General features: G+C 43.8%; 1 protein-coding gene across 1 annotated transcript in view; it reads right to left on the bottom strand.

Annotated features, from left to right (window-relative positions):
- The window catches only part of LOC143924231 (voltage-gated delayed rectifier potassium channel KCNH8-like), a 712305-nt gene extending 702142 nt beyond the window's left edge, over window positions 1-10163 (bottom strand). Inside the window, exon 1 of the mRNA XM_077448423.1 lies at window positions 9757-10163. Coding sequence (XP_077304549.1) covers window positions 9757-9832 — 76 coding nt within the window. The 5' untranslated portion in view covers window positions 9833-10163. The remainder of the gene's footprint in view (window positions 1-9756) is intronic.
- Between the last annotated feature and the right edge of the window lie 16023 nt (window positions 10164-26186).

The following is a 26186-nucleotide window of genomic DNA, read 5'->3' as shown; positions in this document are numbered from 1 at the left end:
TTTCCCATGATGCTCATGCACTCTGCAGTGTAGTTGAGCATCATGGGAAAAACCAAAACATCTGGGGTGCCAAGGTTTGCCATCACTGTTGTAATCGGACCAGAATGGCATGAAAATAGGTAAGTATACACATCTCTCTTACATAGGTTAGCAACCAGTTGAAAGCATTGCAGACCCTGTGTGGTTAAAATGCTAGCTCAACTGTTTTTTAGAGAAAGACTGAAATAGCACTAAGCCATTAAAAATATCTCCTAGTGGCTAACTTGCCAGTGTCTATATTTAAAGTGGTCTTGACCTATTTTGTTGCTGGGGGAGAGGGGTGTTGTCAGGGAGTAGCATCTTTTGGGAGGGTCCATCTTCTATCTAGACATGGACCCTAAGATCAAACTAGTCCACATTTCCTGGGATGCCTGCTACCCTGCACTGGGGATCTGCATGCTTCCCCTTAGGCCATGCCCCATGCTTCCCAAACTTACTTAGTGCCACTGGTTCTCAGTAGCATTATTTGCCTGGTCCTGATCCAATTGTTCTTTATATATGATACATATATGGCTCTCTCCTGTTAAGGGAAATATCGTTGTTTTTTTTTTGTACATTTACAAATTTGAAACTATGTAAAAGTTTTGCGCCCCCTCGTTGTGCTGGCAGTAATTCTTTAGTTTGTAAAACTTGAAAACAAAATAAAATAATAAAAAAAATATAAAAGACACCCGAATGGAAAAATATAAAGTTTTCTATGTTATAAGGAACATCTATGGTGCCAAAGCAGTACACTAAAAGTGTACATTTTGTCCATAATTCCTCCTGAAAAAAACAGAATTGCACTTATTTATGTGAGAATGCCTCAGCTACTACCACTATGGTTCTGCCCACCGTTACGTTTGTGGGAGGCTCTGACATGCAATACCAGCACGTCTATACCAACTTAACCTCCCTGGCGGTATGATTCAGTCCGGTTTTAGGTGCTGAAAGCGGTACAATTATTTTGCATGGAAATTTGGCGTTTTATTTTGTAGTCCTGTAATTCTTAGGAATAACTCTCTTAAATCTCTTCAAACCAGAGTCTAGCAGACATCCCGGGTATGATAAAGTTTATAATATAATAAAGAATAATAAAAATTATTCAATAATGTAATCAAATCCTAAAACACTGAAAAAGGGACATGTTTTGGTTGCTATGGGCAATCTCCAAATTCCAGGCAGAAAAAACAGTATTTATAATATAAAAGTGCATGCAGGGCAATGCACAGACCACTAGGGACAAAGGGGGTGTGTAATTTTTAATACAGCACTGTAATCTGTAAGATTACAGTACTGTGTGTGTTTTGTGTCTTTTTACTTTTTTGAATTTGCCGCCGTTCTCTGCTCCCGTGCGCCATAACGTCGCAGGGAACGGAGCTCGGCAGCACCCGGCACTGTGTGAATCGAGCGGAGGACAGCTCGATCACACAGCTCGGGGGACATCGCTGGGTCCAGGGGACAAGGTAAGTAACTCTCCCTGTGTCCTCCCCTGCATCCAGCGATGCGATCCCGAGTCTGGCTCGGGGTTACCACTCCTATCAGTAAATTCCTAACCCGAGCCAGACTCTGGATTACCGCTCGGGGGGTTAACCACCTCCACAGACTCACTGAATGAGATTTACTAAAACTAATGCAATCAGAATCTGGTGCAGCTGTGCATGACAGGCAATCAGCTTCTAACCTAAGCTTGTTCAATTAAGCATTAACAATAAAACCTGGAAGCTGATTGGTATCTATGCACAGCTGCACCAGATTTTGCACTCTCCAGTTTTAGTAAATAACCCTGGGGGGAGATTTACTAAACCTAATGCACTCAGAATCTGGTACAGCTGTGCATGGTAGCCAATCAGCTTCTAACTTAAGCTTTATTAATCAAGCATTGACAATAGAACCTGGACGCTAATTGGTTTCTATGCACAGCTGCATCAGATTTTGCATTCTTCAGTTTTAGCAAATAACCCCCACTGTGAAGAACAAGGCTTAGAAATAATGAAAAGATCTTCTACAGGGGGACAATGGGCAAAACTGGTGACTAATCCTCTGCCTGGCTTTGTGTGCACAGCTTCCACAATTCAGTTCTTCTTTAATACAGTAACAAAAATATGGAAGAGTATGTAACAAACCAAAAGTTTTGTTAACATTTTCATTAGGAAATAAACATAGTAACATTGTCTAAAACATTTTCTCACTGAAAACACGCTGTACTTTGTCACATATGTTATGAGACTGGCCCTGCGGAGTTGGACTTACTAGGACCTATAAAGGGCCACCCTGTTAATTACTGGTGCTAAGAAGGAACTGTAAATAATTTTGCACAGAGAGCTGGAATACAGGACCATGATGAGACTTTGTCTACAGAGCTTTGAACTATGACCATATAAAAGAAACTAGAATTACAGAGAGCCGCATTGACAGTGATGAGGCTGGTATCAAAGTAGACACTAGTCCCTAGTTATACAGGATGAACAAAGCCAGGTAATTCCACTCAGTCTGACTTAGTTCACTTTTCATCTCAGTTTGATCAAGCTTTCTTGGGATTTATATAAAAATTGAAGTTGAAACCAGCAAGTAGATTTTTGATAAAGTGTAGCAAAAAGAAGAGAGAAAAATACAGCTTTTGCACCGGTGAAAAGCTAATAATGACTAAGCATTTCAGTTTTTCACCTACCACAAGCAAGGAAATCTATGGCTCCCTGCTGCAATATAAACCCAATCCTTACAAAAATACCAATGTTTATTTACATACTATATACTATATATATGCCAGAGTTTGGTTAAAGTGGAGAACCAGAACAAGATGTACAACCCCAAAAACTACACTGATTTCATTTTAAAACTGTATGATTTTTGTTTTAAAGTCTTTAAATGTGTAGAAAATAAGTCTTATGCCCCATACACACAGTCGAACATTTTGACCACAAAAAAATTGTGGTCGAAACTTGTCTTGCATACACACGGTCGCACAAAGTTGTCAGAAAATCTGATCGTTCGGAACGAGGTGACGTAAATCAAGAACGACGGGACTATGTAGAGGCCAGTAGCCAATAGCTTTTGTCTCCAAATGGCACTTTGTGCGTCGGAATTTTTTACACATGATTGGAAAAAGTCCGATCGGATTTTGTTGTCTAAAAATTTTAGATCCAGCTCTCAAACTTTTTCAGTCGGAAATTCTGACAGAAAAAGTCCGATAGAGCCCACACACGCTTGGATTTTCCGACAACATAATCTGATCGGACTTTTTCCATCTGAATTTCCGACCGTGTGTATGGGGCATTATAAAGCAGTTTGCGGAGGTAAGTAATAAGTGCTATGTGTGAATAGAAGATCTCGGAAACTCCAGCCTGTTGGTCAGTAATGATTGCTTTATTTGCATAAGCCCTTGTACACACGGTCGGACATTCCGACGGAAAATGTACGATCGGACCGTGTTGTCGGATAATCTGACCATGTGTGGGCTCCATCGGACTGTTTCCGTCGGAATATCCGACCGACAAAGTTTTAGAGCTGGGCTATAAAATTTCCGACAACATGATCCGATCGGACTTTGTCCAATCGTTTGTAGAGAATTCCGATCGGATAAAGTGCAACGCATGCTCAGATCAAATTCCTAGACCAAAGCTATTGGCTACTAGCCTGAATGTAGTCCCCTCGTAACGAAATAACGTCATCACGTTCCGAACGATCGGATTTTCCGACAACTTTGTCCGACCTTGTGTATGCAACACCAGTTTCAGACAAAATCCGTGGGACAAAATCCGACGGATTTGGTTGTCGGAATGTCCGACCGTGTGTACAAGACATAAAATATAGTCAATGCATTTCAGGAGATTGGTGCTTCTTTGGGGCTTTAGGTAGGTTAGGTGTCTTACTATTAAAAGTACCGATATAGTCCAATTTTCACCATTTTTGGTTTGGGACTGCTTAGAGGGCTAGCATAAGCAACTATCCCTAGCACTCTCATACCAACCCTTTCTTCAATATTATGACTTGTGGATGATGGTACTTAATTGTTATCTATGCTAACCAGAGGCGATACTCTTAATTTGTGCTTTAGGTAGGGGAAAAAAAAACATAAAATACATTTAGCTGAATGTCTCTATAATAAAGGTACAATTGAATGGAATTTCATAACCATCATAGACCAGGTTAATATGGATAGGGGTTTCACTGTTTGTCACCATCAGGCATCTCGTTTTGGGAGTGTCACCCCCCACAGTGCTACAGTGCATCCATGACAGGAGGTCACATGCTTGTTTGCCCTCTTGCCATGAGGATGTTCCCCATTCCCCCCACTCAATGCAACCAGTTCATGCCTGGTTTGCTGGGCTGGTGCATTTAAAGAAAAGCTAGAAAAATTATAAATAGGAAAAATATACCATACAACTGCTGAGTCAGTGCATGACACTGCACTTCTTTGTGCAATGTAAATTTCAAAGTCCTTGAACCATGTTGGACAGCAATTATAACTACTATGGAGCCACAGAATTGTGTTACTATCTTCATCTTTTTTTCTTCATCATTCAGTTTTGCAAATCATTATGTGCATTTTAATTATTTTTTCCTCTAGCGTGTTTTATTTAAACTTGAGGCTTTACACATGAATAAATCACTAAGATTTGTAATTTCTTTGTTCAACTATAACTGCAGGCAATCATCAGAGAGAAAATAAATGTGTCCAACTCCACACACTATTCATCTGTAAAACAGGACAATAGCAGGAGACCCAACAGTGTCAACAAGCAGCCATAGATACATTCTGACTACATCCTCTTAGGCTTCTATCTAGAGTATTTTACTCCAGACCTGTGCATAGATAACAGCAAGCAGAGTACACAGTGCCAAAGGCATGGTTAAAAAAATGTGAACCTTGCAAGGAAAAAAATTGGAGCCTTATCATGTCTCATGCAAAATTAAATTTGACTATTCTGTTTAGGCATTGTTTTCTCATTATGTTTTAAGATCTTGATTACCTTTCTTTATGAAAGTGAAGACAGGAGAAGGGAAACAATATGAAAATACATTGTTGGATTATTGTCAACAGAATGTAATGTTAGCACACAGATGGTATTAGGAGGAAGTAATGATTATGTAAGGGTACCCTGACCTTATGGGCGCAGGAACCTCCACCTTACTATACCTTTGTTCAGTGGTTCTTTTGAATAAACAGGCACAGAGAGGCCTGTCTGGACATCTTAACTAGGTAAATTAAACAAAGTCAGGTTTTCCATATCATTTTCATAAAGCTTATGCTCTTGGCAGGAGAGATGTGAACAGGATATTTCATGATAAGGAGATTATTTCCTTAAGCAATATGCCACACGGATGTTAGCTACCCGTAGAACCTTCACCTGCTTGTACTGAAGCAGTGCAAGCAGATACCACATATGATTCTCAAATCCATCTATTCCTGTTGGCAGGATACTCTAATTAGGAGGCTAAGTACCCGCCTGCCTTTACACCTTCTCCATTATATCAGTGCCCTAAGGCAGCATATATAGATGCTGCATCATATTATGCTTAAACCCAAAAACAAAACATGATTTTATTACAGCCTACTGATTCTTAAATGTGGTGGCTGCATTCGTTTTTTTTTTTTGTAAGATTTTTTTGCCTTTATTTTCATCAGGTGATCCTTGCCAGTAAGTCTGTTATTTTTCAACTGCCTTTAACAGACCAAGCTATCCAGCAAATGTGACAGTTAGAGAGTTAAGAAAAATTTAACATTGACGGGGGTGCTTACAATGTACAGCTTTTATTCATTTATGTAAAACCTTTATCTCAAATCACAAAAAACTGTTGCTGTAGCTGCTTAAAAAGTGTTAGCTATAGTTTCATTTGCTAACCAGGTCCATCTAATCTGCTAGTGCTGCTATATGCTGCTCTTAAATGCTTTATGCATAGTTTTCAGGTGGATTGATACAGTGCCACAGCAGATTCTGTTGTTCTGCAGATCCTAACTCTATGCTAAACCTGGTAGCAGGTGTTAGATGGTGGTCTGGATTGTTCCCTTGTGATTACTTGCTACCATGCTTTAGGCATATATAGTGTATGCATGTCAGCGTGCTTGTATGTGATGGTGGCTCGAGATCAAGTAGTTTAAAGGTGACACTGTTGTCAATTTTTGTTTTTTTTATATGATATTTGGAGGATTCTTAAGTATCTTGCTATAGATGGTGTGATTTTGTCTTTCGATATTTTTCTTAATAAAGTTCATTTTAACCCTGACTATACCGCTACTTTTAGCAGGGTAGACCTCTCCGACCCTCTAGGTTTGAGTATTATTGTGTAATTTAGCTTCATAGGACCCCACCAAGTTATGCAGTGTGAGATGGTGCCCTGGTCCATATGAACTGAAAAAATTGAGTTCCTCTACTTTGGCCTGTATACGCCTATTTTATAAATTTAGTTTTAAACTGCCAGTTCACCTAACACTGCCCTTTTCCTGGAGTGCAATGCTGCTGATGTCGAAAGGTGTCTCTGTTGCTCTTCCATCCAGAGTGCTAAGGCTGGCCATACATTATACAAGTTTCTTCTATAGTTTTCCTTTAGATTTACCAAAACCATATAATATGAGGTCAAACCAAAACACTTTCAATTCGTATGCAATCAGGCAGACCCTTTCACTACATAGTTGAAGGTAAGTCTAAAGGAAATTGTATGACCAGCCTAAGACAGGAAGTGTGTTACTGGTCAGATCACCAGGTGACAATAAAGGGGAAAAAAGCCTAAAAGAAAAAAAAAAAATAATAAAACTCGCTCAGCCACCACATTTAGTGCCGGTTCACACAGGGGCGACCTGTCAGATGACTTAGCTGCCTGACAAGTCGCGCCCCATGCATTGCAATGGAACCATTCTAATAGGAGCAACTCAAGTCGCTCTGACTTAGAAAAAGGTTCCTGTTTTACTGTGGGGCGACTTTGTAGCGGTTTGCATTGACTTCTATACAGAAGTCGTTTTTCCAAGCCGCGCTGAAGTCGTGCTGTACGGGCAGCTCCAGAGACGGAGCTGTGTAAGTCGGCCCCTGTGTAAGTCGGCACTTAAGGATTTATATTCTGCAACATATTAAATGTTTGTTTTGTGGTTTAACAAAACACACTGATAAATTATTATATGTAAAACATTTAATATCATTGCAGCTAAATGCTTTTAGTGTGTGCCTCCACCACCACTTGTTACTGTAACAAATGACTAACAAGCTGATAAAGGTTGGGGAATTCTGCCATAAAGCGTTGTGGTTGGTTGTAATCAATCCCCTTGCCTTATGCGGTTCTCAGATGGGTGCTGATAGACATTGCGCTGTCCATGGTGCTGAACCCGACAATATCAGGCTTTTCTTATAAGGGACTGGGAAAGGAACTAGCAGTGTGCTATGTGCATGCGATCCAGCCATGCATTGTCTGCCTTAGTAATCAAATTGTAAAGCTAGACACATATCATTGCCTCAGTAATTGTATTGTAAAATCTGCTAAGCAGCTGTCCATGGAGTAGTCCCCGGAGTAGCTAGGGGAAGAAGAAGAATAGTTCAATACACTGGCTGGATGAGCACTTTTCTGGCGAATGAACTGGCATTATGGATATGCAGCCACCCCTAGAGCATAGGAGCAGCACAGGCGACCATATAGGTGACATGGACAGTCTTGGATCATTTAAAGAAAGATGATTAGTGGCATCCAAGTACTACATTTATCTATAACAGTCACACCAGGTCTGATTGTGAAGCAGAGATACTGCCAATGTTCTCTCTCCACAAGTGTATTAAGTGCTCACGTTTTATCACCATTGAGTGTATGAATGATTATCTCATCACATAGATACTGCAAACAGTATACATGTAACACGTGAGCTGCCAGCAATGTTGTAATCTCCTGAAGCCATACATGGTGCAGCAACTCATCACTTACACAAAGCAAGAGTCTATCATTATTCATTATTAGAGATGGATCTGAAAGTCAGCATCCACATTCTTGGATCACCCAGACCCTTCATGGGTTAAGCAGGCAATCTCATATTAAATGGAGTATTGGCTGTCTACTAAATTGCAAAGTGCTATAGTTTTACTCTAATAACATACCATAATAGGCATGCAGAAGTGGAATACCCCTAGGAGGATACTTATCAGATTTACCCCAACCAACAGTGATCCAATGGGGCAATGATGTGAGATTGGGAGATAAAGGATAGGAGGTGGATGTGAATAATGTCCGAGCATAGCACTGTGTACACTTCACATGTCCAAGCCTAGCACTGGGTACACTTCACATGTCCAAACCTAGCACTAGGTACACTTCACGTCTGAGCCTAGCACTATGTACACTTCACATGTCTGAGCCTAGCACTATGTACACTTCACATGTCTAAGCCTAGCACTATGTATACTTCACATGTCCGAGCCTAGTACTATGTACACTTCACGTGTCCGAGCCTAGCACTATGTACACTTCACATGACCGAGCCTAGTACTATGTACACTTCACATGTCCGAGCCTAGTACTATGTACACTTCACGTGTCCGAGCCTAGCACTATGTACACTTCATATGTCCGAGCCTAGCACTAGATATACTTTACATGTCCAAGCCTAGCACTAGGTATACTTCACATGTCCGAGCCTAGCACTATGTACATTTCACATGTCCAAGCCTAGCACTATGTACACTTCACATGACCGAGCCTAGCACTAGATATACTTTACATGTCCAAGCCTAGCACTAGGTACACTTCACATGTCCAAGCCTAGCACTAGGTACACTTCACATGTCCGAGCCTAGCACTAGGTACACTTCACATGTCCGAGCCTAGCACTGAGTACACTTCACATGTCCAAGCCTAGCACTAGATACACTTCACATGTCCGAGCCTAGCACTAGGTACACTTCACATGTCCGAGCCTAGCACTGAGTACACTTCACATGTCTAAGCCTAGCACTAGATACACTTCACGTGTCCAAGCCTAGCACTGGGTAGACTTCACATGTCCAAGCCAGCACTATGTACACTTTACATGTCCAAGCCTAGCACTATGTACACTTCACATGTCTGAACCTAGCACTGAGTACACTTCACATGTCCAAACCTAACACTAGGTACACTTCAAATGTCCAAGCCTAGCACTGAGTACACTTCACATGTCCAAGCCTAGCACTGAGTACACTTCATATGTCCTAGCCTAGAACTGAATACACTTCACATGTCGGAGCTTAGCACTGAGTATACTTCACATGTCTGAGATTAGCACTGAGTACACTTCACATGTCCGAGCCTAGCACTGAGTACACTTCACATGTCCAAGCCTAGAACTGAGTACACTTTACATGTCCGAGCCTAGCACTGAGTACACTTCACATGTCCGAGCCTAGCACTGAGTACACTTCACATGTCCAAGCCTAGAACTGAGTACACTTCACATGTCGGAGCCTAGCACTGAGTATACTTTACATGTCTGAGATTAGCACTGAGTACATTTCACATGTCCAAGCCTAGCACTGAGTATACTTCACATGTCTGAGATTAGCACTGGGTAGACTTCACATGCCCAAGCCTAGCACTGAATACAATTCACATATCCAAGCCTATCACGTCTACCTTTGTTCTTCCTATAGCTGTAATTAAACAAAGCCCTGCTCCTTGGAGTGCGCCTAGGCACACAAAGGTCTTCTGTCTGTACACCAGATAGGATTGTATAGAGCCCATCATATTCTAGACATAGGTGGCACTCAGTCCCTACATAACACTTACGGGTCCCGTCGAATCTGGTGGCAATAGTGTCCAGGAAAGTGTTCTGCGGGGCCAGCAGCCCTTTCATCACCGGCATCTTCTCAGCGGCTAATCCATGCACGGCCGGGCGGGAGACAAGGGGAGAAGTGCCGCTTAACCCCCACAGCCTGACACCCGCTGCCCAAAAGACACCCACTTGTCAGGCATGGCTCTGCCCTCACCAGGCAATGACAAAGGGGAGGGAACTGGCAAAAGTTCAGTCCAAGTTGGGTGAAGTGCAGGAGATGGGAGACAAAGCCACAGGTCTCCAGTACAACCCAGTACAGTACAGAGCACACCGGGAGCTGTCCGGGCGGGGGGTGCTGAATGTGGCTAAGAATCCAACACCATCCCTTCCCCAGTCCGCTTCATTCTATTCTCCTTCTTCTCCGCCGGGCTGGCAGATGTAGGATCACGTGACATGCTGGGGGGGGGGGGAGGGAGGATGGAGAGGCAGCTCCCAGGTAACAGCCTGTCTAAGAGCTGGACTGATGGGCAGGGCTGGGGCTCCTCTACACCTCACCTACCTACATATACAGGGCTCTGTATATACAGCATATACATAGAATGCCATTTGTGTGTGTATAGATTATTATTATTATTCAGTTTTCAGCGCTTTAGAACATTAGGGCAGACAGTACAATTACATTACCATTTTTTGTTCACGTGTCTGCCTGTATGTCTATATAGATATATATCTATATAGATAGAAAATGTCATTTGTGTGTTTGTTTGTATTTATTATTATTATTATTATTATTATTATTTTTTTTTTTTGTGATATTATCCAGTTTACGCAGCACTTTACAACATAATGGCAGACAGCAGAATTACAATACAATTTACCAGACTACTCATATTTTTACATGTGTCTGTATATACCGTATATTTTAATGTCATTAGTGTCTGTATATATTATAATTATTTTTCAGTTTACATAGCGCTTTACAACATAAGAGCAGACAGAATTACAATACAATTTACCAGGCTACTCATATTTATACTATCTATCTTTCTTATATATATATATATATATATATATATATATATATATATATATATATATATATAAACTGTTGCCTCTATATAAATCCTGTATAATAATAATAACTGTGGAGGATGCGCATATATAAATATATATATATTCACTGTATATCTATATATCAAATGCATGGGATGTCAGAACACATTTGCTGCAATTAAAATCTTTTATTCATCTTATGATGAGGTCAAAATAGTACACAGCACAGCCTTGTAAATAAGCAGTGACAGTCGGTACTCGAGAAAGAGTGGGGATGGTCAAAACTGTCGCTTGCTTATTCACAAGACCGTGCCGTGTACCATTCTGAACCTATCGAAGGATAAATACTAGATTTTAATTGCAGCAAATTTGCAGTATCACATCCCATCTGTGTGATGTAATACTTTGAAGGTGAGTGTAGAGCCTTGCTTGATTTGCCTATCAGTAGTCTAATGGATCAGTCATTTGTGCTTTGTGGCACTCACTTGAATTTGCAAGAGTATATATATATATATATATATATATATATATATATATATATAGTATCTATACAGTAAGCCCCCTACAAAAACCTTTGTGTTGCAAACTTTCAAAGATGCAAACATCAACCGCTGGGTTGAATAAAAAAAAAAAATGGACAGATCGCCGTACCAAAACAAGCAATGTTGGTGCAGCGATCTCCCCAGCTGAGCTATTGTGTTCTGACAGGGGGACTTCCCCCAGCCAGAACATGCTGATTAGTGCTCACAGCCTTTGTCTGCAAACATCTTTTTTGGACTTACGAACGAGCTCCCAGAATGAAACTCATTCGTACTAAGGGACTTGCTATATACACTATATTACCAGAAGTATTGGAACGCCTGCCTTTACATGCACATGAACTTTAATGGCATCCCAGTCTTAGTCCGTAGGGTTCAATATTTAGTTGGCCCACCCTTTGCAGCTATAACAGCTTAATGTCTTCTGGGAAGGCTGACCACAAGGTTTAGGAGTGTGTCTATGGGAATGTTTTACCATTTTTTCAGAAGCACATTTGTGAGGTCAGGCATGGATGTTGGACAACAAGGCCCGGCTCACTGTCTCCGTTCAAATTCAAAGGTGTTCTATCGAGTTGAGGTCAGGCCTCTGTGCAGTCCTGATAAGTGCCCCCACCCCAAACTCGCTCATGCATGTCTTTATGGACCTTGCTTTGTGCACTTGTGTGCAGTTATATTGGAAGAGGATGGGGCTATCCCCAAACTTTTCCCACAAATTGGGAGCATGAAATTTTCCAAAATGTCTTGGTATGCCGACGCCTTAACAGTGACCTTCACTGGAACTAAGGGGCCAAGCCCAACCCCTGATAAATAACCCTACACCATAATCCCTAGCTGCGCACCAAAATATATTGTCTGAAAACCATGGTTTTGGCATGCGGCCGAAATAAGAAAAATGCTGATAATGGAGACAAAAAGGGGGCAGGGTCCGTCTGGGTGCTGTCCATTGTGGGGGTGTCATCCTGGCTCGCCCCAACCCTCCTCTGACTGGCAGGCTGCATCTGACAGGCAAAGGTAGGCTGCATCTGACAGGCACTAGCAGGCTGCATCTGACAGGCAAAGGGAGGCTGCATCTGACAGGCACTGGCAGGCTGCATCTGACAGGCATTGGCAGGCTGGATCTGACAGGCACAGGTAGGCTGCATCTGGCTGGTAGGCTGCATCTGACAGGCACTGCCAGACTGAATCTGACAGGCACAGATAGGCTGAATATGACAGGCACAGGTAGGCTGCATCTAAGAGGCACAGGTAGGTTGCATCTGACAGGCACAGGTAGGCTGCATATGACAGGCCCCCAGCAAAGCTGCATCTGACAGGCACAGGTAGGCTGCATCTGACAGGCACCGGTAGGCTGCATCTGACAGGCACTAGCAGGCTTATCTGACTAGTAGGCTGCATCTGATTGGTAGGCTGCATCTAACTGGTAGGCTGCATCTGACAGGTACAGGTAGGCTGCATCTGACAGGCACTGGCAAAGCTGCATCTGACAGCCACTAAGAGGCTGCATTTGAAAGGCACTGGCAAAGCTGCATCTGACAGGCACAGGTTAGCTGCATCTGACAGGCACTGGCAGGCTGCGTTTGATGGGCACTGGCAGGTTGCATCTAACAGGCACAGGTAGGCTGCATCTTCTGGGCACTGGTGAGGCTGCATCTAACGGGCACAGATAGGCTGCATCTGACAGGCACCAGCAAGGCTGCATCTGACAGGTACTGGCAGGCTGCATTTGACAGTCACTGGTGAGGCTACATTTGACAGGCGCTGGAAATGCTGCATCTGACAGGCACTGGAAAGGCTGCATCTGACAGGCACTGGAAAGGCTGCATTTGATGGACACTGGTGAGCTGCATTGATCTATTGTATCATGTCTGCAGTCTCTGACCATCTCCTGTATTATGTCTGATAGAGGTGCACCGAATGGAAATTTTGCTAATACTATTAGCAATGTGTTTAAGTAAGAGATTTCAGACATGATGCAAGAGGTGGTCAAAGACTGAGGACATGAAACAAGAGATGATTGGAGACTGAGGACATGATACAAGAGATGGTTAGAGACTGAGGACATGATCCTAGAGATGGTTAGAGACTGTAGACTGCATTTTTCTTGACCTTTCTTGCACTAAAGGTGCCAATAATGGCCAACAATAAATTCATAATAATGTAAATTGATTATATTAATTAAAAAGTCAAATATAATACAATTATATATAATAATAAAATAAATATAAAAAAAAACTGTAATTTACGGTTTCAGTTTCGGTTTTCGGCAAAGTGTATCCTGCATTTTTGGTTTTGGCATCAAAATTTCCATTCGGTGCACCCCTATTCCCCCTTACACCAAATGATTTGGAGGGGTAGCCCAATACTTTTGGGAACATAGTGTGGATGAGTGAGTTTGGGGTGGAGGAACTTAAACGACCTGCACAGAGTCTTGACCTCAACCTGATAGAACACCTTTGGGATGAATTAGAGCAGAGACTTTGAGCCAGGCCTAATCGTCCAACATCACTGCCTGACCTCACAAATGCGCTACTGGAAAAATGGTAAAACATTCCCATAGACACACTCCTAAACCTTGTGGGCAGCCTTCCCAGAGTATTTGAAGATGTTATAGCTGCAAAGGGTGGGTCAACTCAATATTGAACCCTACGGACTAAGACTGGGATGCCATTAAAGTTCATGTGCGTGTAAAGGCAGGTGTCCCAATAAAGTGCCTTGAAAAAGTATTTATACCCATTGAAATTTTCCATATTTTGTCATGTTACAATCAAAAACGTAAATGTTTTATTGTGATTTTATGTGATAGAGCAACACCAAATGGAAAATAATTCTGAAATGGAAGGAAAATTATAATTTTTTATTTTTTTTTTACAAATAAGTATGTGAAAAGTGTTGTGTGCATTTATATTCAGCCCCCTTTACTCTGATACATCTAACTAAAATATAGTGTAACCAATTGTCTTCAGAAGTCACCTAATTAGTAAATAGAGTCCACCTGTGTGTAATTAAATCTCAGTATAAATACAGCTGTTCTGTGAAGCCCTCAGAGGTTTGTTAGAGAACCTTAGTGAATATAGAGCATCATGAAGGCCAGAAACACACCAGCCAGGTCAGAGATGAAGTTGTGGAGAAGTTTAAAGCAGGGTGAGGTTATAAAAAAATACGTCAAGCTTTGAACATTTCACGGAGCACTGTTCAATCCATCACCTGAAAATGGAAAGAGTATGACAACTGCAAACCTACCAAGACATGGCCGGCAACCTAAACTGACAGGCCAGGCAAGGAGAGCATTAATCAGAGAAGCAGCCAAGAGGCCCATGGTAACTCTGGAGGAGCTGCAGAGGTCAACAGCTCAGGTGGAAGAATCTATCCACAGGACAACTATTAGTCGTGCACTCCACAAATCTGGCCTTTATGGAACAGTGACAAGAAGAAAGCAATTGTTGAAAGAAAGCCATAAGAAGTCCTGTTTGCAGTTTGCAAGATGTCATGTCAGGGACAAACATGTGGAAGAAGGTGCTCTGGTCAGATGATATCAAAATTGAACATTTTGGCCTAAAAGCAAAATGCTATTTGTGGCAGAAAACTAACACTGCACATTACCCTGAGCACACCATTCCCACCGTGAAACATGGTGGTGGCAGCATCATGTTTTGGGGATGCTTTTCTTCAGCAGGGACAATGAAGCTGGCCAGAGTTGATGGGAAGATGGATTGAGCCAAATACAGGGCAATCTTAGAAGAAAAACCTGCAAAAATCTGCAAAAGATTTGAGACCTGGTCAGAAGTTCACCTTTCAGCAGAACAGTGACCCTAAACATACAGCAGAAGCTACAATGGAATGGTTTAGATAAAGCATATTCATGAGTTAGAATGGCCCAGTCAAAGGCCAGACCTAAATCCAATTGAGAATCTGTGGCAAGACTTTAAAGTGGTAGTAAACCCGTGCTGAAGTTTTTTTTTTCCTGACCTGCAAAGGAAAAGGCATAATGAGCTAGTATGCACCGCATACTAGCTCATTATGAAATACTTACCTTAGAACGAGGCCTCGACATCTGGCCCGATCCACGCCGAGGGAGATGACACGTTCCCTCAATGTTTCTTCCGGGTATCGTGGCTCCAGCGCTGTGAGTGGCCGGAGCCGTGATAACGTCACCCACGCGCATGCCCGTGGGAAATTTCCTTCCGGCAGGGTCCGGCGTCTGCCGGACTTTCAGCCGAGAATCCCCTGTGCGCATGCGCCGCTGCAGCCAGCGGCACATTGCGAGGGGAATATCTCCTAAACCGTACAGGTTTAGGAGATATTTTTTTTTACCTACAGGTAAGCCTTATTATAGGCTTTCCTGTAGGTTAAAGTCCCAAAATTGACTATACAACCACTTTAAATTTGCTGTTTACAGATGCTCTATATCCAATCTGACAGAGCTTGAGCTATTTTTCAAAGAAGAATGGGCAAACATTTCACTCTCTAGGTGTGCAAAGCTGCTAGCCTTCCTAGCGATATTCCCGAGTGTGGCTTGGGATGAATTTTCATTACCAAGAGCGGTAACCCCGAGCCACACTCAGGATTGCATCGCAGGATCTAGGCAAAGTTGCTTACCTTGTCCCCTGGATCCTGCGATGTCCAGCCACTGTGTCTGCGGGATGTGTTACCGCCTGATGTACTGTGTGCCGGGCTCTGTTCTCTGCGAACATAACACATACAGTACACTGTAATCTGTAAGATTGCATTACTGTATCAAATCATTTCACATCCCTTTTGTCCCTAGTGCTTTCTCTAGTGCCCTGCATGCACTTTTTTTATATTATATATGCCATACTTTCTGCCTGGAAACTTGAGAATATCCATGGCATCTAAAAATCGTCCCTTCACATCAAAATCATTTTTTAACCAGCTGGAAAACAGCCATAGTAAATAAGAATCACTTGCAGAAATGAACGATAGTGATTAGTGGGGAAGTTTAACACTGAAAGTGACGACAGCGACAATTCAGCGTTTTTTATTTGATTACACTATTGAATACATTGTATTATTATTATATTATTATTTTAAATAATTATTTATAGTTATTTATTATATTATAATTTAAGATTTCATGTTTCAAATGTTATCCTACCCGGGATATCTACTAGACTCTTGTTTGGACAGATTTAAGTGAGTTATTCCTAACAATTGCAGGCCTACAATATAAAACGCCAAATTTCAGTGAACTCATTGTCATGTTCAAGAAACCAGTGGTGAGATGATTTGAGCTTTATCCTCTGGAAGCAGCCATTAGAAGATGGGTACACTGTAGTCATAAAGGGATGGGCATGGTCAGCAATAGGGATGAGCCGAACACCCCCCGGTTCGGTTCGCACCAGAACTTTCGAACGGACCCCAAATTCATACGAACTTTAGAACCCCATTGAAGTCTATGGGACTCGAACGTTCGAAATTAAAAGTGCTAATTTTAACGGCTAATATGCAAGATACTGTCCTAAAAAGGGTTTGGGGATCTGGCTCCTGCCCCAGGGGACATGGGTCAATGCCTAAAATGTGTTTAAAAATGGCAGTTTTGGCGGGAGCACTGATTTTAATGACGATTAAAGTGAAAAAAAAGTGAAATATTCCTTTAAATATGGTGCCTGGGGGGTGTCTGTAGTATGCCTGTGAAGTGCCACGTGTTTCCCGTGTTTAGAACAGTCCCTGCACAAAATGACATTAAACGGAAATAACATCATTTAAAACTGCTTGCGGTTTTAATGTTATATCTGGTTCCTGCAATATGGTTGAAAATCATTGAGAAAAATGGCATGGGTAGCCCTCCCTGCCCATTACCAGCCCCTTTGGGTCTTGTACGCATATTAAGGGGAACCCCGTACCCATATTAAAAAAAGGAAATGCGTGTGGCCCCCAGGCCCTATATACTCAGAACAGCAGTATACAGGCGATGCAAACAAGACAGGGACTGTGTAGGTTTGTTGTGTTAAGTTGAATCTGTTTGTAATTTTCAACTGGTACATTTTTAAAGTGTAGCTCCAGTCAAAAAAACTATTTTTAAGCTTTTTGGAAAACATAGGGAAGGGTTATCACCCCTGTATAATTTGTTTTGTCGTACATCTTTTTTCATCTCACTTGCTGTTGTCTCCTTCCGTTTGCAAGTAGGAGATGTTTGTAAGTTGGATATTTGAAAGTAGGGGCCTGCCCTTTATGCTCTGCAGAAATGGCGGAACAAGGTGTTGGTTTTGCCACAACATTGTAAGCCCTCAAAGTGACTCTTGCTGGGCGCTGGAGCGCCCTGCTGTGAACGATTATATCAAGAATTGTAATTACATGTCATTGTTGAACAGTGGTAGAAAAATTGACCTTTGGTGGTTGTGGTGCTGGTGCCACAACACTATACGTCCTCACAGTTACTCTGGGTGGGCACAGGAACGGGCCCTCCTGTGAAATATTATATCAAGAATTGTAATTACATGTCCCTGTTAAACAGGGGCAGAAAAATTGGGCCTTAGGCACTGGTGCTGGTGCCACGACACTGCAACCTCTCCCATATACTCTAGTTTTATTGCAGGAATTAGCCCTGCTGCAAAGCATTGCATCAAAAATTGTAATTAAACGCCCCTGTTAAACAGGGGCAGAAAAATTGGGCCTTAGGCACTGGTGCTGGTGCCACCACACTGCAACCTCTCCCATATACTCTAGTTTTATTGCAGGAATTAGCCCTGCTGCAAAGCATTGCATCAAAAATTGTACTTAAACGCCCCTGTTAAACAGGGGCAGAAAAATTGGGCCTTAGGCACTGGTGCTAGTGCCACGACACTACAACCTCTCCTATATACTCTAGTTTTATTGCAGGAATTAGCCCTGCTGCAAAGCATTGCATCAAAAATTGTACTTAAACGCCCCTGTTAAACAGGGGCAAAAAAATTGGGCCTTAGGCACTGGTGCTGGTGCCACCACACTGCAACCTCTCCCATATACTCTATTTTTATTGCAGGAACTAGCCCTGCTGCAAAGCATTGCATCAAAAATTGTAATTAAACGCCCCTGTTAAACAGGGGCAGAAAAATTGGGCTGATGGCATCACCCAGAACCAGAAATGTTCTTCTAACATATCAGCGGAGGAGGAAGAGGATAGACAATCAACATAACAGGACAGTTACTCAGCATCAGCATAGGCAGTCTTAAAGGGATGTGATACTTCAAAAGAAATTATTCGGTTACATCAGCTTCAGGTGCTTGGTAGCTGTGGGTGATCCAAGACTGATTCATCTTGATGAAGGTCAGTCGATCAACTGATTCGGTGGACAGGCGCACCCTGTGATCGGTAACAAAGCCACCAGCAGCACTGAAGGTGCGTTCCGAAAGAACGCTGGATGCAGGACAGGCCAGTAGCTCAATTGCATACTGTGCAAGCTCTGGCCAGTGATCCATCCTCAAGACCCAGTAAGCCAGAGGATTTTCGGTGGGAAAGGTGTCCAAGTCTGACCTTGCCCCTAGGTATTCCTGCACCATGTAAATCAGACGCTGGCGATGGTTGCTGGAACCGATCATATCTTGGGGCTGCAGACTAAAAAATTGTCTGAAAGCATCGGTCAGACGGCCACCTTCTCCACCGCTCCTTCTGACTGATGCCTCAGCAACACGTTGTCCAGGACCAGGAGTTTGTAACCTCCCAGTCTCTGGGAACGCATTGCACAGACCTTTCTGCAAGGCCTCCCGGAGATGTCTCATCCTCTTCTCCCTCTGCGATGGCAAGATAAGGTCGGCAACCTTACATTTGTACCGTGGATCAAGGAGAGTGGCCAGCCAGTAATGGTCCCTCTCCTTGATCCGAAGAATACGAGGATCCTTCCGCAGGCTTTGCAGGATCAGGGAGGCCATACAGCGTAGGTTAGCTGAGGCATTCGGTCCGGAGTCCTCTGGGTCACGAAGGGCAACATGATCCGCAGCTACCTCCTCCCAGCCACGTACAAGTCCACGTGTTTCTTGGGACTGTAAATCATCCCTACAAGACTGCTGCTGCTGATGCTGAGTGCCAGCCTCCACCTCCATGCTGACACAATCATCCTCCTCCTCCTCTTCCTCCTCCTCATCCTCTTCCTGTTTGATGGGTGGCACAGCAGGAACACTGTCTGGATAAAGGGGGGCATGAGAAGCAAGGAAGTCCTCCTCTTCCTGCCCTTTGTTCTGCCTCAAGTGCCCTGTTCATTATTCCATGCAGCGTATGCTCCAAGAGGTGGACAAGAGGTACAGTGTCACTAATGCATGCAATGTCACTGCTCACCATCCTTGTGGCCTCCTCAAACGGTGACAGGACAGTGCATGCATCCCTGATCATGCCCCACTGGCGTGGTGAGAAAAAACTGAGCTCCCTTGACCCTGTCCTGGTGCCGTAGTTGCACAGGTACTCATTGATGGCCCTCTGCTGCGTGTGCAGCCGCTGCAGCATGGCCAACGTTGAGTTCCACCTGGTGGGCATGTCACATATAAGGCGGTTCTTGGGCAGGTTCAACTCCTTTTTGAGCTCAGCCAGCCGAGCACAGGCATTAAATGATCGGCGGAAATGCACACAGACTTTCCTGGCCTGCTTCAGGACATCCTGTAAGCCGGGATACCTGCCCAAGAACCGCTGCACCACCAGGTTAAGGACGTGAGCTACACAGGGCATATGGGTCAGTTGTCCCTGTCGGAAGGCGGAGAGGAGGTTGGTGCCATTGTCGCAAACCACCATTCCTGGCTTAAGCTGGCGTGGCGTCAACCACCTCTCGGCCTGCTCCTGCAGAGCTGACAAAACATCCGCCCCAGTGTGGCTCCTGTCTCCCAAACAAACCAGCGCAAGCACGGCATGGCATCGTTTTGCCTGCCTACTTGCGTAGCCCCTGGAATGCCTACGGTGCACCGCTGGTTCTAAGGACAGAGCACTGGAAAAGGCCATGGAGGAAGAAGAAGAGGAGGGGGTGGAGGAGAGAGGTGTGTCACAACCAATAGTAGCATTTTGGAGGCGTGGTGGCGGAACAACCTCCAACACTACTGCACCTTGCCCTGCATCCTTCCCAGCTGCCAGAAGAGTGACCCAATGGGCCGTGAAAGACAGGTAACGTCCCTGTCCATGCCTGCTGGACCATGAGTCAGCGGTAATATGCACCTTACTGCTGACCGCCCTGTCCAGCGAGCCAAGGACATTGCCTTCCACATGCCGGTAGAGAGCTGTAATCGCCTTCCGTGAGAAAAAGTGTCATTTGGGGACCTGCCACTGAGGAACCGCACATTGTACAAACTCACGGAAGGGGGCCGAGTCTACCAACTGAAAAGGCAGCAGTTGAAGTGCTAGCAATTTATCCAAGCTAGCATTCAACCACTGGGCATGTGGATGGCTGGGAGTGAACTTCTTTCGCCAGTCCAGCAGCTGGGGCAGGGACATTTGCCTGCTATAATCGGATGTGGGTGTACTGCTAGCAGAGTGCCCGGAAGCACTTGGCTATGACACACCTAATTCTACACCTTCATTCCTCTCAGAGCAGGTTTCAGAGAGGACTGAAGGTCTAGTGGGGTTGGAGATGCCAGCTGATGAGGAGCAAGGAGAGGTCCGCTTTGTTCTTTGGTGTGGGTCTTTGAGGTACGCTTGCCAACGAGCTGCATGGCAGGTCAACATATGTCTGGTCAAGCATGTGGTGCCCAAGCGGCTGATGTTTTGGCCACAGGAGATACGCTTGAGACATATGTGAATAACGCGCAGAGGCAGCGCCCTGCACAGGCGGAGCTCTGCGGTGTGATTCAGTCGGTGTGCTGCCCCTAAGCTGGCCCCCGGAGGGCATCCTGCCTCGTTGGACATGTGCCTCCTCCTCCTCCTCCTCCTCTCTCCTACCAGGCACCCACGTGGAGTCAGTGCCCTCATCATCCCCTCCCTCTTAATCGCTGTAGCAAACCTGGCAATATGCTGCAGCTTGTGGAACATGACTGCCAGATTGCTGTCCTTCTTGAGCATCCCCTCTCTCTGCATTCACGCTACTGCCTTCCTCTAGCTGAGTGTCATCATCAGAGCCTACAAAACACTGGGCATCCTCCTGGAGCATGTACCCAACACTGTGCTCAAAGACTTCTGGAGACTCCTCAGGAGGACATGGTGGGTCTAGGGAAGGAGTCACTGATGATGACATTGAGACGAGGGAAGACGATGCGTTTGCAGCTGCTTTGCTAGTACCCTGAGACTGGGTGAGAGAGGATGAGGAGGATGAAGAGGGCTTGGTTATCCACTCTACCAAGTCGTTGGCATGTTGCGGTTCAACATGTCCAGTTGCCGAAAAGAAGGACAAGCGTGTCCCATGGCCACGTGCTGATGACAATGCACCGCATCCACGACCAGCACTGTTGTCTCTAGACACAGAGCCTGCTTGCCCTCTTTTATCGGCTCGCGCCTGTCTGCCTCTCCTTGCTGGCCTTCCAGACATGGTAATGGCCTGAAGGGAGTTGGGTAAAACAGCAGTTGGGTAGTGTATATTGTGCTGGAGGCACACAACACCCACTAACTCCTGCAGATGCCTTTAGTATAGAACACCAGAGATAAAGGGGTATACTGTAATGGAGTCACACAACACCCACTAAGCCCTGCAGATGGCTATATTAGAGAACAGCAATAAAGGGTAGATACAGGTGTATATTGTGCTGGGGGCACAAAACACCCACTAACTCCTGCAGATGCCTTTATTATAGAACACCAGAGATAAAGTGGTATATAATGTATACTGTGCTGTGCTGGAGGCACACACAACTTCCAATAACTCCTGCAGATGGCAAGTGGGCTCAAATAGAGAAGAGCTATGTAGGTGGATATAGCGGTGTGTACTGGGTACAGAGCACGCAGACAGCACGCACAAGCTCCTAACACTACTGACTGCAAGCTCTATTATAAAAGATAGATCACTAGCTATATAGGTGAGGTGAATATAGCGGTGTATACTGCGGTCAGGGCACGCAGACAACAACCACTACACAACAGCAAGATCGAAAATCAGCCGATAACGATTGGTGTATACTGTGTTGAAGGTACACAGAACACCCACTAACTGCTTCAGACGCCAACACACTACACAAGGCCGCCGCGCTGGCGGCCTTATATAGTGTGGGGCGTGTACTACACAGCCTGAGCTATGATTGGCCACAGGCATCCTGCCTGTGGCCAATCATGGCTCTCCTCGCTGCTGGCGCTGTGATTGGTCAAGCATGCGGGGTCACAGTGCATGCTTGGCCAATCACGAGCCAGCAATGCACTGCAATGACGCAGTGCATTGTGGGCCGTGAGCGCCACACGAATTTGGCGCGAACGGCCCATAATGTTCGGAATTCGCCGAACGGGCGAACAGCCGATGTTCGAGTCGAACGTATGTTCGACTCGAACACGAAGCTCATCCCTATTCAGCAACAACACTCAGGTAGGTTGTGGCATTTAAACAATGCTCAATTGGTACTAAGGGGCCCAATGTGTACCAAGAAAATATCCCCCACACCATTACACCACCACCACCTGAACCATTGATATAAGGCAGGATGGATCCAGGCATTCATGTGGTTTACGCAAAATTCTGACCATCCGAATGTCGCAGCTGAAACCGAGAGTCATCAGACCAGGCAACGTTTTTCTAAACTTCTATTGTCCAATTTTGGTGAGCCTGTGTGAATTGTAGCCTCAGTTTCCTGTTCTTAGCTGACATGAGTGGCACCTGGTGTGGTCTTCTGCTGCTGTAGCCCATCTGCTTCAAGGTCCAATGTGTTGTGCATTCTTTTTTTTTCTCTATTTCGGACCATTCTGTGTAAACCCAAGAGATGGTTGTGTATGAAAATCCCAGTAGATCAGCAGTTTTTGAAATACTCAGACCAGCCCGTCTGGCATTAACAACCAGGCTACGTTCAAAGTCACTTAAATCCCCTTTCTTCCCCATTCTGATGCTCAGTTTGAACTTCAGCAAATTCATCTTCACCACATCTAGATGTCTAGGTTTATTGAGTTGCTGCCATGTGATTGGCTGATTTATTAGCAATTTGTGTTACCAAGTAATTGAACAGGTGGCCAGTAAGTGTATATACACACAGCTATGTCAAGGCTTCTCTGTATGTCCCTAACTCAAAACAAAACAAAAGTTCTCAACTATGGGACATATACGGTATAAGCAGTTCATAAAGTAAAGCTGGCCAAAGAGGGATTGAAATCTGACTCAGCATAGACTGGCCAAAATTTGATCAGTGTTATGGTCGTCCCTGCATTTCCCTTTTTTCAGATCTTCCTCTCAGATCTAGAGCAACTGCACTTGCAGTGCACAGTATATTTGCCATTAATAAATCAACCCAGTAGACAGATTCCTCCATTCACTGCATTTGTGTAAATAGAGGAATCTTTTAGCTGACTGAACCTAAAAAAAAACCTAACCATCTATGCCAAGCTTAAAGTGGTTGTTAACCCACTAAGTGTTGTTGCTACCATCCCCTCTGTTATAATTATTGCTGTGCCCCGCTGTATGTGTTTTGTAAAAAATCTGCTGATAAATACCTTATTTTATAGCGCCGGTTGGCGCTCGTGACTGGCTATCTCTCTTCTCTCCAGGTCTGACAGTAAAATGGGTGGAGCCAAGAAACTCCCGCTGATGTCAGCTAGGAGGATGAGAGGAGAGGAGGAGAGAGACAGCCAGTCACATGACCACCGAGCAGCGTTATAAAATAAGGTATTTATCGGCAGAGTTTTTTTTACAAAACACATACATTTATTATAAAAGAGGGGATTGAAACAACAACAATATCTTATGACAGTCCTCAAAAATTCCACTCGCCTGTTCGCATTTTGTTGCCTAGGAGCGGGCGGGGCAAGCACGCTAGTAGCCTGGGTTGTATGGGAGCCTTTCTCCCAGCGATCATATGGGAAGAGAGAGAAGAGCCGGCGCCTTGTTTATCAGAGTGCCGGGGAACATAACAGCTTTAATTTCAATAGCTGAGTGTTCCCTGCTGTGCGCCATCATATACAGCCCCTCCTCTTTATCTGGGCACTTTGACAGACAGATCACCCGTCCAATCTTGAGACTGTGGTCAGTTTACAGGGGGGGGGGGGGGCATAGCCCGGCAGGATCAGCCAGGTATTTTAGGTTATACAGGGTGCTAAGTTACACAGCACAAGCACTGTGCTATATAACATGCTTTAACCCCCCTGGCGGTATTCCCGAGTCTAGCTCGGGGTGGAAGTTTTATACCAAAAGCGGTAACCCCAAGCCAGACTCGGGACCGCATCGCTGAATCCAGGAGGAGCTTTACTTACCTTCTCCCCCGCTGTACGAGCGGCTCGTCCTCCGCTCAATTCATCACGGAGCCGATCTCCGTTCCCTGCAAGTGGTACGACGCACGGGGACAGAGATCGGCGCCAAATTCAAGTAAAACACACACTATGCATACAGTATAATGTAACCTTACAGATTACATTGCTGTATGTAATTATTTCACATCCCCTTTGTCCCTAGTGGTCTGCCCAGTGTCCTGCATGCAGTTTTATATTATAAAAACTGTTCTTTATGCCTGGAAACTGGAGATTGTCCATAGCAACCAAAACTGTCCCTTTACATCAAAAATGATTTTAGACCAGCTAGAAAACAGCGATAATAAATTAGAATCACTTGCAGAATTGAGCGATAGCGATTTGTGGGGAGATCCGTCATCAAATACTGAAATGTAATGACAGTGACAATTCTGCGACTGAGCAAATTTCAGTGTTTTTGATTTGATTACATTATTGAATAATTTTTATTATTGTTATAATATTATTTGGTATAATAATTTATAGTTATTTATTATATTATAATTTATGATTTCATTTTTCAAACTTTATCATACCCGGGATGTCTGCTAGACTCTGGTTTGGACAGATTTAAGTGCGTTATTCCAAAGAATTACAGGACTACAATATAAAACGCCAAATTTTCATGCAAAATAATTGTACCGCTTTTAGCACCTAAAATCCGAAATAATCATACCGCCAGGGAGGTTAAGGGAACATGATACATTTTTTTTTTTTTTAGGGTAACAAACACTTTAAGAACAGGCTCAGCTGTGGTCAGTTTACGGGGGGGGGGGGGGGCATAGCCGGGCAGGATCAGACAGGTATTTTAGATTATACAGGGAGCCAAATTACACAGCACAAGCACTGTGCTGTATAACATGCTTTAAGGGAATAGGATCCATTTTTTTTTTTTTTTTTTAGGGTAACAAACACTTTAAGAGCAGGCTGCCTACCTTTGGAGTCTTACAAACATCCATAAAACCCCCTCCTCTGTACACAAGGTGTCTCCTGTACATCCTGCAGTTTCTTATCTCCCGCTACTGTGCACAGCATGAGACCTGGTGTCTGTAGAAAATTGATCCTATGACTGGGAAGCCTTCCTCATTGAATGATCACTCTGATAGACAATCACAGTGAGAGTTCAGAGTAACATTTTAAACCAAAACAACTACAAACAGGTAAGACAGTAGCTATCTTTTCTCCTGTGTTCCCTGTCAGACAGATTTGTGAGCAAGAGAGCTTGCAACTGACAGAGGAAAGTTTATTGTGTGCACAGAAAGTTAACTCTTAACCAGGACACTCCTATTTTACTACTTAACCCTTTAATTCCAACCTGTATAATAACTATTTAAGTTTCATCTTCTGTTCCATGTTTCTATTTTAAATAATTTGCTGGAAAAAAATATTATAAAGCACATATATACATTGTTATCTTTAAGGATTCACTGTAAATAACTTTAACATGCTTTTTACCAAAAATGTCATTTTAATGTTGCAGTAAATAGAACAAGCAGTAGAATGCAATTTATGTTTTCTCCACAGTAATGGTACTTAT

This window comes from Lithobates pipiens, unplaced genomic scaffold (genome assembly GCF_037356315.1).
Source record: "Lithobates pipiens isolate NorthernLeopardFrog02 unplaced genomic scaffold, aLitPip1_a1.2 Scaffold_22, whole genome shotgun sequence".
NCBI lineage: Eukaryota > Metazoa > Chordata > Amphibia > Anura > Ranidae > Lithobates > Lithobates pipiens.
Note: the sequence above shows the minus strand (reverse complement) of the source record. Positions and strands in the feature narration are given on the sequence as shown.